This window comes from Aythya fuligula, chromosome 2 (assembly GCF_009819795.1).
Source record: "Aythya fuligula isolate bAytFul2 chromosome 2, bAytFul2.pri, whole genome shotgun sequence".
NCBI lineage: Eukaryota > Metazoa > Chordata > Aves > Anseriformes > Anatidae > Aythya > Aythya fuligula.
In genome coordinates this window covers 91,403,728-91,418,061 of record NC_045560.1, presented here as the reverse complement: position 1 = coordinate 91,418,061, position 14,334 = coordinate 91,403,728, and the positions used below count along the sequence as shown (strand labels likewise).

Sequence of the window (14,334 nt, the reverse complement as noted above, 5' to 3'; positions counted from 1 at the left end):
GAAATTCTAGTTGCTTCAGATAGGAGATTGTTTGCCGTTTTGTAATGTATGCCATTACGTTTGCCACTTATACAATACAAAACTAGGGCTATGCTACCTCAAAAGTATTCTACATTGAATACTTAGTGGTCAGCTGTATCTCGTATCTCTATTTCTCTGATTAGATAAAAATGCCGTAGATAAAATTCCACTGGAAAAATAAAATCTTACTCTATTTTGAATATAATAAACAGATAATAAGAGGCCATACAAATACAAGAATTTATCAACAGAAGCCAGGCAGTGGGTTTAGAGTACCTTGGTGCCAGTCGTGCATCTTGCACAGCTTGAATGCACTGTTCTTACCCACTTGTAAATGTGTGGTAACTTGCTTGTCTCTTCCTGAGAATTAAACCGTCCCATAGTCTCTGTAAATAGGAGTATGCACACGTGCAACTACTATGAAAAGTAGTTGACAAACTGACATTGTAAATTTATCTGTGGGTTATCCCGCAACAGGTGGCACATGTGTGCATAGCCAAAAAGGTAGGGAACAACATTCTCTCTCAGACAATTTCGTTGCTTTGCAAACTTGCTGCTCATCACTGCTGGAGGAATGGGAGCTTACAGGGTGTAAGGATGCCAAGAAAACAGCTCAAGAGAGGAAGCAAGCAGGAATTCCTATTGACTTCCATGTTTTGTGCCATATTTGCTTGGAAATAAAATGGTAACTGTTTCCCTGCTGTGAATACTGGGAATTTATTTTGGTATAATAGTTTGTTGCACTGAAGAGGGAACAGAAATGTATACTTTTACTGCTCTGCACATGTTTTTGTTTCTGAATGAAGTATAATATTCTCTGAATTTCTTCCCTTGAGCTTCAAATACTTTTACTATAAGCTAAAATTAATCCTTTTGGCATGTTAAACCTGACCTTGAATTCTGAGTTGTGGCTGGCAGGTCTACTGACATGCCACTGCTGAATTCAGAGTATCACACAGATGTCAGCTACATGAATGAGACCTGAGGAATTCTCCTTTTCAGATTTTCCTAGTTAAAAAAAAAAAAAAAAAAAAAAAAAAGTGAGGAATAGCAATTTAATAGGTTCTCATCCCCTGTCTTGCTGAGTTTTGACCAAGTAGATCCTCAGCAGTTGCCACGCTTGGCCGTTTCCAAGAAATAGGGCTTTACTGATTCGAATGAACTGATCTGGCTTTGGAATATAATAGCAACAGATCCTTGGGCAGTGCCTCTAAAATCATGTGACTCTGAAAGAAGTATTTATTGGATATATCTATTCTCTGTTTGTAGTTAGAAGAAAGGGAATATTTCTATTTGCCTCCAGAAAAGGGCCAAAAGCTTTCATAGGCAGCAAGCTCTGGTGATGAGGTTTAACAACATCTTTGTGGGTTAAATACAGTACTTTGGCAAGGAGGTTTGTACGCAAAAATAAAAGCTTTCTTTTTCAATCTCTTCTGCTCAATAATTTGCTGCTGCAAAAGTATATGATGTTCATTGTGGCAACAAATAGTGTGTAAACTGATGTGTGAACTAGGAGAAGAATTAATGATCCGATTGTGTCTGGCTTGATGTAAATTCAGAATGTACACACAGGAACAAAAGTAATAAGAGGCATGTTAATCCATAGAAATGAAGGAGTTTCTATTTATGCAGGGAAATCCTTACAGTTGTACGGTAGGAAGAAGCCATTAATGAGTGCATATTGTGCACTGTGAGCATCCGTGATGCTGTATGTGTCACACATAAATACAGTAAATATTAGATAGACTTCATCTGGTGTACTTTAGGCTGTTTTTAGCCCCAAAACAGGCAGATAGGGACAATTCTCTAAGTACTCTCCAAGAGCTAAAGCATTAGGTATAAAGACAGGTTTCTGTAAAGACAGTAGACAAAATGCAGGCATGCAGCGTGCTAATTGATGTCAAGTCAACCATAATATTATCTTCTTGTTTACCTCAGACAGGCTCAGTCAAGCAATGAGTTTAACTTCTGTCACCCCAAATGTGAGACTATATGCAATAATGCAAGGCCTCAGGTCATGTTAGAGGCCAAAGATTTGCTCTGATATTTTTTATTTTCTCTCCCTCGTATTTTTTTCCCTAGTGGGTAGAGGGAGATGAGGTAAGCACACAGGATTTATGCAGGAGACGGTACAGATCGTTTTGTTCAACAAAATAAAAATAAATCACAACTATTTTCCGAATATACCCTTTTTTTTTTTTTTTTTCTGCCAGAACAAACTTCATATTGCTGGCATTTGTTTCACAGGGTTTTTGACATCAGACCTAATCACAACCTATTCTGCTGCTTAAAAATATGGAACCCTGGCAACACTGCTTCCTCTCTCCAATCATGGGGCAGCAAAGCAACTGCAGGGTATTGCATTTGGATTTGTCAGAATAAATAATGAAGAGGCTCATCAGCCTCTCACTAATGAACAAGGAAATGTGATTAAGCAACTTTAAAAGAGAATGGCTGAAAACAATATAGAAATGATAGCAGGATGATTGCTGTGAATGAGAGACTGAAATTTCTGAATAAGAGATTTCTTCAACAAGACACGACGACAGTAGTTTAATCTTCCATTAAAAGATTCCTGCCAATTTGGAAAAGCTCTGAATCAGGAGATTACAGACATCGCAGAAGCTGACAAGGCAGCCACTTCTCTTAAGACAGCTACTTTCTGGCAATTGCTGAGAAATAGCCATTTTTTAAATTTCAATGCTCTTAACTTCTACCAAACAATGACTGGAACATCTCTTACTAGGCAATCTTCTCAAAGACTCTGAAAATACAAACTGTCTTTTGGACCAAAGTGTTCTAGAGATGCCTGCCAAGTTTACTGTGGCTAACATCTAGAAATTGTACTGATTAGCTTCTGGCAACATTCCTTGAAAGTGCTTCATATGTTAGAATCTCATTAAATACCTTATTCCTCTTTATTATTCTTTAGCAACAGAAACATGTGCTTCCACCTTATATCTAATCTGTTTGTATGCTTTCACTGTCTTATCTCCTCACTTATCTAAAGGAGATAGCACACAATATAGAAGCTTCAAGAAGAGTGAAATAACAGAAGTTTCTGTAATTCTTCTATATGTCAGCAGAAAGATAACTATTTTTTTTCTTTCCTTTTTATATATCTATAAATGCCTTTTACAAGTAAATGTATAAAAGTCAACGACCAGATTTCTGTCCAAGGAAGGGGAATTATATCAGCCTGTAGAAGTTTCCAGAAATTCAGATACATAAAATGGTATTCTGTTATAACAATTGTAAGCACATAAGTTGGTGTGAGATTGTGAGATTCATAGATAAGCAGTTTAAAAAAGGAAGTAAAAGAAGATGTCAAGCATCTTTTTAAGTTGCAGAAATGTTCACATACCTCAAATACGATACCATTACAGAAAATACTTTGGGCCTAAAGCTGAGGAAAAAAAAACACTATTCTGCCTCACAAGGCTTTTGAAGATTTTTTTTTTTTTTTTTTCACAAGATGTAGGGCTATCGTACTGCAACATATAGTATGAATAATAGAAACCACTTTGGGTTTTCAGACAAAACTTCAACTGTCTTCAGTGGAGATTTGATTGTGTTGAAACACGTTAGCCTTCCATGCATCTCCCTGTGTTGCTTAAAATATCTAGTTGCTTAAAATATATTGTTATAGTCTAATTATCTTCCATAAAGATGCAGATTCATTGGGTTTCAGTTTTTATTTAGAAGTTTACTTGTACTTTTCTTGTTCCATGGACAGACTTCTGCCTGTTAAATCATGCTCTTATTCCTCTTTTTATATGGTATTTAGTATCATACCCAGTAGCTGGTCTCCTTGCAGTGGCTTATACTAGTGAATATCACAACCTGCTTCATCGGCTTATGTTTTAGTTTCCTGCAGAGAATCGAAATATCCCGGAGGCCATACATGACCATGGTTCATCATCCTATGGTATATCCTCTGAGCATGAGAATGAGAAACCGTTTTGATAGGGGCATCTAACAGAGACACAACCTTCCCTCAGAAAGCAGAGATGTAGCAGAGGTCTCCACCTGCCAGGAAATCTGTGCAGTCCTCTTTTCCAAACTGCTCAGTGTATCAAGAAAGAAAGGCAAAGAACAACAACAACATATCCCCTCTTTATGCTTTTTTCCAGGCCAAGGTCTGTAAAAACTTCTCTGCAGAACTTCTCTCAAGCAAATAAATTGCATGGGTGCATTCAGTGAGGTGTTCACAACATCCTCATTCTTTTTCTCCTGGGGGAAAAAAAAAAAAAAAAAAAAAAAAGAGAGCAGGCTTAGAGGAATATTTCTTCAATATTCAAGTTAATTCCTTATAGACTGAGACCTGTATTTCTGTATTTCTCTATTTTATCATTTTATTTAGAATTTTAGTATTTTTATTTTATCTTACATATAGCAGTTTGCTCTCTGCAGTGTGCTAGGATTGATGCCTCATTCCTATGACCTGCAGAGCCAAATCTGGAGCAAAACCTGTTTTTCAAACTAATTGTGCCAGAACATCTTAGTGTTATGTATAGACTGGAAATATCAATGTTGCAATGCACATGAATCCATTTCAGTGTAACTTCAGATTCTCCAGTACATTAATTGCAGATAAATACTTGGTGTAACAGTACTTCTGAAGTTTGTGTATGAGGAAAGAAATATTTGGAAATTGTTTATTCATTTAAAGGAACCAAAACCTACCAATTTTGTGCTAGTAAGCTCCCAACTATACTATTCTGAAAAATCTACTTTTTTTTTTACATTTCCGTAAAAATAAGGTATCTGATATGTGTGTGGACTTTTCTTTTGTAGGTGGAATGGAGAAAATAAAACAACACACCTTCGCACTAGCTCATTATACCTATAATGTGCTGTCTACCTTAAAATATGCCAATGGGGCACCTGTAGTACGTATTTACAGTGACACAGATTTCAGCAATCCTGATGTCCAGGGTCCGATCATTAATTTCAACGTGCTCGATGAAAATGGAGAGGTGATCGGCTTTTCACAGGTATGTTTTTCTTTTGCCTTATATTGAGTGTTCTCCTTGTATCTTAAGCATATTTACATTGAGTTCTTTATCCTAAAGGAAATATTTTCTCTGTCATAGTCCCTTCTGAGGTTTTGGTTTTCTTTCTTCTTAGTTTTGCACAATATATACAAACCATTTGTATAGACTTGTAGAGAGATAATCCAATAAATAATGTTAGCACAATGCAAAGTGCATGATAACCAAAGACAATTTCTTACAGATTTAATATTCTACACATGAGAAGTTTGAAAGTAGGCTGTTTTAACAGGATTGTTTGGTTTCTTGTTGTCTTCCTTCTTAAGAGTACTCAAAATTGGGAGTGAAAGGCAGATCTAGAAAAGGTGATATAAGAGATTGCCTTGGGACCTTTGATGTACAGATGAAATCAGATCTCAAAATATTGCAGTCACCCATGAAAAAGGATTTTACTTCTCCCCTTGGTTCTAAGAATGACATTCTTGTAATATTCCTGAGGAAGCAACAAATTACCACTAGGGTATTTTTATTTAAAATTTGAATGTTCAGTGTAAGTGAGATTCAAGCTCAAAAATTCCATAAATTCCGTATTTCACAGTAGCTTTCTCTAGTCTTTTTCTATTTCTGAGTATCTGAATTATCTCCAGTACATTTCTGAGTATCTGAGTATAAGGTGTTCTGAGTATCAGTAACATGAAATTTTCTGAATCTTTTCCACCTTTCAGTGTCCTGTTTATCAGTGAGAAGCTGGCCGTAATCATATATGACTGTGCATTTCAGGAAATGCAGGCAGTGGGTAACATAGGGTAACGTAGCTCACTTGCTCAGCAACAGAAGCCAGAAAAAAACACAATGCTCTGGTTCAGCTTAATTATTCCGTTTATTGGCTGCCTATTGAATAAGTCCACAGGTCAAGTTCATGACCTTGATTTTCCAAAGCTGTCAATAACTGGCAGCAGCTATCTCAGCAACTGCCTTGCTCTGCCAGCTAGTTGCATAGGTGCATTGCTCTTGGAGGGAAACAGAGAAATGTCTACGAGAATACACAGGAAGATGAATTTATACACAAGGGAGGACAGAGGTGAAACAGTTACTTGGCAGCCTGCCGATACGGAGTTGTGTAAATTTTTAAGATACTTGCCACACTGATGAACGTGGGAAGGGCAAATGTACAGAGAAGCTCTTCTTCCTATACCTCTTTTAAAAATCACTGGGCTTTGTTACCAATCTCAAAGATTAATCAAGTTTTGTTTCCAAGAAGTCCACATTTTAGGAGTCAATTAGCCATTTATACAGTCTTGGATGTGTGTTGCAGTGTTTAGGAAAAAGCAGTGATATTAACACCACTGAATTAATACTTAATAATGTTAAGATTAAAACACTCTGCAAACACCCTGTTTTTGCTTCTGTCCCTTGGTTAAAACCAAAGCCTTTATTTGCACTTCTAATTGTCACCGATTTTCAGTAAAAATGGACCCTGCCTGTTTCACTTTTTTAAACTCAACTGTAACCTCAAAGAAAAAATGATTTTATAGTCTTATGCCTCCATCGTGCCTGTTTGCTGCAGTGGCTGCTCATAAAAAGCTTCTTTATTGATCTGTATCATCTGGATTGCTCTATTCACCACATTGTCATCATTTCTGGCATGAGTATATTGAATGAGGAACTGTAAAGTTTTCAAATGCGTACCAGTCACATCTGCAGTGCCTGTTAGATTACTTTGTTTAATTAAAATAATGTGCAATTTAACAACTTTTAGAAATTAACGAGCAGCATCAGTATTAGTTCCAAAGCTGTACAATGTGTGATATATATAATTGGCTTCTTTATGGAATTAAATTATTTCACAGACTTCTTAGAGCAGTTATGGGGGAGAAAAATGTTTGCTCCCTCTCTATGATGACAAAGAAAACTCATACAATAGAGAGCAAGCTTCATCATACTGACAGTGTAATCTCATCTTCATTCATATCTGAGGCACTACTTGTATGCATGTCTAAAATTAGATAGGCTTATTCAAATCAAAGCTTAATCTAATACTTCTATTAAGTGTATGGAAATGAAATGGTGTACCCTAGTTTGATCATGCCCATGATCTGCACATTCACATGGATTCACTGGTCAGTCCAAGTGTCATAATGTCATCTAGTGGAGTTAGGAGAACACAGTTTCAGGAAACATTCTGGGGAATTTTTAGTGAAGGGAAAATTGGATGACATTTCTATTTTCCATACCTACTAGTGGATACCAACTAATGACTCCAATTGTATTTCAGCTTGTATATGAAAGGAGAAAAGACAGAATGTCCTATTCTTTTATGGATGATATCTCATCTATAATTAATTACTTATAACCAGGCATCCAACCAATTCTATTTGTCTTCCTGACAGGCAATTGTTATGTGCCTCATTGTAAAGAGCACAGTGTGGCTGGACATCAGCATCTGATAGCCTGAAAAAGACAAGCTGACTAACTGATACCAGGGAAAATACTATGCTGAGGTTTGGAGCAGTTTATTTTCCTGCTATATTTAGTGTTGTCACAACCTCACCTGGAGTCCTGTGTGCAGTTCTAGGCTCCATGACATAACAAGGACGTTAAGGTCTTTGAAAGCAGCCAGAGGAGGGCAAGACAGTCAGTGAAAGGTCTGGAAGGCCTGTCCTGTGAGAGGGGCCAGTCAGACCGGGCATCGGGGAAATGTCCTCACCAGGAGGTGGTCAAACGCTGGCACAGGCCTCCTAGCGAGGCAGCTGATGCCCCAGGGCTGTCAGTGTTGGAGGCATTTGGACAATGCCCCATGGATGTGCTTTAACTGCTGGTGAGCCCTGAAGTGGTCAGGCGGTTGGACTCGATGACCTTTGTGGGTCCCTTCTAACTGGGCTGTTCTATTCATTCCATTCCATTCTGAACATTTGAAATTGGCAAGAAATGCTTTAGAAGTAGACAGTGTCTTCAGGGGATATGGAGCTTACATTTAAGCCTCAAGATTTACATAATTTGAATGATACTCAGAAGTCTGAGCTAAGTCCAAGATATTTAGGATGTGAAAGGCATGCAGTGAAATACATGACATTTCACAGTGCCACTAAAAATGAAAGCAGAGGAAAAAATCATGTCCTTCATTTGCGTAGCATTTGGGAGAAAAGCTGTTCCTCCCTACTACTATTACTGAAATCCATTTCTCACTATTATCAGAGTATAATTGACCCCAGTTAACGTGACTGTGCCGCTAAACACAAGCATGCTTGAATTACATACATGGGGTCAATAGGAATTAGGTGCAGTCTGAGATTCATCCTTGAATAAAATCTTCATTGCATCACTCAAGATCAAATGAAACCGTTTCATTAAAGTGAGACACACAAATGAGACTATACCATGATTGCAGTCTCAGTGATGGCATTGTTTTTGACAGCCTCCTGTCCCAAAATGACACAGAACACCTAGATGTTAAGAAGCGGTAAGGTGGGAGTGAAATAATCAGGGAGGTTGAATTGTTATTAGTTTTTCTTTCAAATGGTTCTTTGTGATTGCTATCACTGAGGGCTGTCAAAAGGCTATCACTGTTTTAGAGTATTACATTTGAAAGAACTTGCTTTGAATACTATATGTATCGTTGGTTTAATGAACAGTTTAATTACTGGTTTAGTTTTTTCCTCTAAATGGTAATTGAAACAATTAAGGAAGAGGGACTGGGAGGCTTCAAACACTCAAAAGCTTTGTGCTTTTTTTTTCTTTAAGATTTTCATGAAGAAACATTTCTTTATCTAGGGATAAAACTACTTAAAGTTCTGAAATCTCAGTAAGCCTCTTGTCTTTTGACACTGAAACCACATTAAATTTCCCTCTTTGACCTGCACCAAATATTTCCCATTAAAGTGATTTCCTCCAGTAAAAAGCTGTCTCTGTAGACTAGTATTTAGAGTAATTTATTCTTGAAATGAGGTGGGGAGATACCTGCATTCTTTTCATGTGGGCTGCCCGTCCTCTGCAGTAGCATGTCTGTCATTTTACGTTATGTGTTCATTTGCACTGCAGCACCAAAAAGGCCCAGTTATGAACAGGGGTTAAACTATGATGAGTACGTGTCAAGTCGAGGACATGAAGATGACCTTTGTACCAAACAACTTTGTCATATGTACTCACCAACTTAAGACTGGGTAATTCTCCTATGTTACAGTTTTTGGTGTTAATGAAGTGACAAGCTGGTGCTTTGGAAACATGAGAAAATGTAGAGCTAGAGACAAAGGACCTTCCTTAAGTCAGTGGTGCAGGATGGAAGCAACAGAGTTGACATTAAAGCAGCAAGCTGCCAATCTTCTTTTTCATTGTAAAGCTTCCAGAAAAAGAAGCAATTAGCCCTAGACATTAAAGGGATTTTATGATGTCATGAAAATGGGGTCATGTATATATTCAGCGCTGAGCTCATACTGAGACTGTTCATGCAGCGAATCACCATTGGCTCATTTATTAATAGTGAATATTTGCAATCTTCAGCATATACAAGTGTCATGTGTTTACACATCCCCAAAGCCTTCCAGTCTTTGAAACACTGTTTGACAGAAATGACTCAGCTTCAGTTTGCATCCTTGCCATCATGTTTATCAAAGTCTTACATATAACTTCATGATGCGTGCAGAGGCTTCAGCCTGTTTGGACTGCTAAAAAGGAGATGGAACAGCTGTAAGGGAACAATATTGATTTGAAACAACAATCATGGACACAAAAAAGTGGATTTCTTACAAGTCAGGTCAAAGTGTGAAGCTTTATGTTCCTTTTTATTTGCAGGTTTGAAAAAACAAAACAAACAAACAAACAAAAAAAAAACACACACACACCACCTCTGCCATGAGGGTTATTTTATGCTAATATTATTTTAAGTTTTTCTCTTTGTTCTCATAGGGAAGAGAGATCTGTTAAATGTTCTTTGTAAATTTAGTAGGTGGCTGCAGATTGATTTTAATAGCCTTTCACACTTCATTCTGTAAAGTCAGTTTGGGAGCTGGAAGAGTGGAAAGGGATAAGGACAGAGCTGGCAGATGGAATTTCACCTAAAACATCTGTTGAGTTTTGTGCCCTGGAGGGCTCTTATCTACACTGCTGAGACATTTGTTTTCCTCTTGTTTTTTCCTATGTGTTACGAGCTTAAAAAGTGACCAAACCGTCATAGCTCTTCTTTTTCACACTGCCTGCCTTCCTTGAAGCCAGAAGCTAAGCAGATGTATTTTGCCATGATTGCCTCACCTGCAAAAGTTTCCTTGGCATCCATAATGCCTGCCGTGCCTCCTAAAAATCCTGTCAGGAAGGGATTGAGCATCAGTCCATTAGCAGTCCCAGCCTTCTTGCCTGCCATGTCATACTTCTGTTTGATAGACAAACCGCTATAACAGGCATCAGCTGCCAGAGACAGAATGTAAACACTTTGGTTTGCCTAGGGAAGGCTCTTCTGTACTGTTGCATATGGATGAGTTTTGCCTCTCAGGATTGAGAACCCTGCTCAGCTAGATTATGATCAGCTTTGTCTAGGAGCTTGCATTAGCATGTCCTGGCTCACTCTCATCAGCCCAGATAGAGTGAGGGGAGGGCTGGACTTTGAACTTATCTATCTTTATCCATTTCTCAAGAAAACCCTATCAATGCTTCTCAGCGAGTAACTTCCAGTGTGTGTCCCTTCAGTGCAAATCTCTAATACAATCTGATGACTGCTCTTATTATGGCATCAGCCCACTGTCTCACCCACTTTTCTTCTATCTCCGCCTTCCTTGAGTTAATGTTAGGGTAGACTCAATGACTGATTCTTTTTTTTTCTGTCCTGCCTCTATTTTCTATCATCTTGAAGTGCAGATCAGGGTCGTCCATCAGAGCACGTGGCCCCAGATGACTTAGACATAAGAACAGCCGCAGAGCATCTCACCATGGCACCATCTCCACCCTTGTAGCCTCTTTCTTCCAGTGTTCACGTGCTAGGAGCATGAGGGGAGGGCAAAACCAGAATGAGACTCCTCCTAGAAACCCAAGTATTTATAATTTCTTTTTAGCCCATTTATCCTTCTGTATCCAAAGCATGCTGTGGCAGTGAATTACCTTGTAAGTAGCTGAGCAGCCAAGCCAAACTCATGCATGTCATTTGAGAAGATGTGTTCTGAGATAGGATCATCTTAATCTGAACCTTTCCAATGCCTGTGGAACCAGTTTGTTCTGAAACTTAGTTATATTCACTGCTACAAAATATATCCTAGTGATGAACCTGAATTTCCCACAATGCAGCCAAAGTGTTTACTATTACAAGGACTGGGCAAAGAAAGAGAGACAAGTTGAGGCAGGAAAGCAGCAAAATAGGGGATTCCAGCCATCTGAGGCAGAGAAGATTTGGACAAGCAGTCAGAAATGGTGTTGTACAGGAGAGAGGTGACTTGGGGAGGAGACAACAATATGAGCATGTTGAAGTTACTCTGTCTGTCTGCATTTAGACAGACTTGCAAACAGAAATAATGTGGGACAAAGTCATGTGAGACAGGATGGGAAATGCATGTAACAGTTGCTGAAGGTAAATAGATAATGTTTTAAAAACCTGCTGAACTGGACCTGCATCAGTAGCCAGGAACCTGGCAACGTGCTGGTGATATCCCCTCTTTCTGCTATAGTCCTTCTGTGCCACCTTGAGGGATTCAATGCCTGTCCTTGCCACTTAAAAAATTATCTCAGTAGCACTTCCTAACCTCTCAGGAATGGAGAGAAAATATATTAATATCCTCAGATGTAAAGTGGCAAATAAATACATTTGTATGTAAGCACAGCTAGATGGATAGATATTCATATCATTACTTATTTTCACATGATAAAAGAAACCATGCAATACCTGAAGAGGGTGGATTTCCTGAAATACTGCTCTTTGTGTCATAGGCAGCACCCTCTGTTTCACAGTTCCCTCTGTTTCACTGGTGGACTGGGTCCGCTTCATTGTGCATCTGTTATGTAGCTACAGAATTAGAGCAATGAGAGCATGGGCATTAGAGGAGTGTGGAAAAAAAAAAAAAAAAAAAAAAAAAAAAAAAGGGGGGAAAAAAAAGGAGTTACAGTATTTCACATGTACAGGAAGCTGTGACCAGATCGGTTTGATCTGACTAGTGACTGGTATCTAGTACTAGCTATCTGTACTTGTCTGGACGTTCATACCATGTCCCTGCAGGAGAAAGTGGGTTGCTGTTAAGCAATGAGGAGCGATGCTTTCTATTGTATTTAATTTATATGAAATAAGTCTTCGCAGGAAATTATTAAGCAGGAGATCTTTGTTGTTCTTCTAACTTTAATCCTTTTTTTTATGTTTTTCCCTACTGATACTTTTTACTTTCATATAAAACAATCATTCAGGTTTGCAGCTTGGAGAGGTTCAGACTTTTTTCTCGGGGGCCAGAAAAAAATGGAAATTCAGCATTTGTTAATTCCAGCTAAGAACGTCTGTGCAGAGATGGTCAGACGACCCTGAGTTAGCTACACTAATGCTTTCAGAAGCATATCCACTCATTACATTAATTCTGATGACTCAGGGAAAGAAAAGTGTTCTTAACAGGCCTAATGGGATTTTTGGCCATCTTCCCAATAGCTACCTAAAAAATTACTGGGGTGATTGCTCACTATTGATTTTCACTATGGATTTAGCCATTGATTTCAGGAAGCCCGGGGCAGCGGATGGACCAGTGCAATAGAATGCAAACAGGATTACAAGGAGAAAAAGATTGCTGTGAAGATTGGTGTTGAACCTCCACTAATTTCCTTGGTTCTAATTAGTTTCCAATTGTGCTGTGGATGTTTCCTACGCAGGGAGACAGCAGGGATGCAGTAAACTACATTGGCTTGTCGATATATGGCACCGTGTTACTTCAAACGGGCAAGAAATGCCATTAAAATCTGGATCTTTGCTTATGTTTGTTTATAAGATAACAGTTATATAGCACTGGGCACCCAAAGACAGCTCTTGCAGTGAGGGGTTCGTGGTACCGGAGACATTTTCACTGATCTAGGTAGGGGATCACTGACAGGGAGTAAGGAGGTGCCATACTTGAGAGATTCAGTGTGGGAACTGCAAACCTCATTAACAGATGATGTAGCTTGTCTTGTTGAGGAAGTCGTGGCAGAGTAGTAGTCAAGTTGCTTTTTGTAACATGTCATTGCAGGGGATGAAGACTCTTGTGAGATGGTATACTTGAAATTGCGTCCTGTTAAGCTGCTCATCAGAGCTGGTCAAGGTTAGAAAGCTCCGTGAGAGCCTAGGCTGAAGCTTTTGCCTGACACCACTTTCTCTGGAGTGTCCTTGCATGTTGCTAAGGAAACTGCAGAGGAGATAAAAGAAAGATGCTCATAGTTGTTCAGGTGACAGACTCTAAGATGAATGAGGGAAGCTAAATATTTCCTCTGTAGTCACAGGGCTAAACTGTGGCTATAACTGCAGACCTCGTCACACGGGAGAAATGTGAAAAGAAACCCCATGGTAGCAGCCAGAGGACTGCAGTTTTGATGGCCTCTGCTGCATTCCTTTTTTTTCTAGATCTTGGTAAAAGCAAATCAGCTGACTTTGAATGCATGCAGTGTACAGTTACAGTCCACCACTGAGTCTTTGAAGACAAGGAGAGCCCGGCTACACCTTCTGTATTACCTTGCTTGCATCTTCCTGCCCCTGCCTCCTCCCAGAAATCCCGTATAGGAACCTGTATGGCCATAATTAAAGTAATATTTCAACACAGTCCATTATGGTATTTTAACCTCCCTGTTTGCTAAGGAAAAAGTATTATCATCATTTTCAGGAAATAAATGGAGACAAAAGAAGATTTACCTAATTTAAGAGGAAGAGGAAAAGATAAAGAAAGTTTTGGCTGGGACATGAATTTAATATATGTTTCCAGACTTTTCAGTATCATGCATTACACCTGTGTTTTTTTTGTTTGTTTGGTTGGTTTTGTGTGTGTTTTGTTTTTGTTGTTGTTGTTGTTTTCTTTCCTATGCATTATTTCCACAAGTATTAGTCTACTACTTCCCCATTTACCCCTTCTCAGTACTAGCTATAGCTTAATCCTCTGTGTTGTTTACCTCTGGCTTTCACTTCCCTGGCTAGCAGCAGTTTTCCCCAAAGCCTTCAGCCTACAAGATAGCTAGGGACACACAGTTGGATATAGAGATGCAGACCTTTTCCTGTTACCCACAAGGGGAAGCTCTGTTGAAGTCAGAGCTAGGAAGCCACAGAAGCCTTGGGTTCCTTCCCCTCCCTTCCCTTCCCTTCCCTTCCCTTCCCTTCCCTTCCCTTCCCTTCCCTTCCCTTCCCTTC

At 38.9% G+C, this 14,334-nt stretch overlaps 1 protein-coding gene across 1 annotated transcript in view; it reads left to right on the top strand.

The window, feature by feature from the left end:
• Nucleotides 1-14,334, top strand: part of MOCOS (molybdenum cofactor sulfurase) — a 219,855-nt gene that overhangs the window by 163,650 nt on the left and 41,871 nt on the right. The window contains exon 6 of the mRNA XM_032181110.1: nucleotides 4,819-5,018. Within this exon, the coding sequence (XP_032037001.1) occupies nucleotides 4,819-5,018 (200 nt within the window). The remainder of the gene's footprint in view (nucleotides 1-4,818; nucleotides 5,019-14,334) is intronic.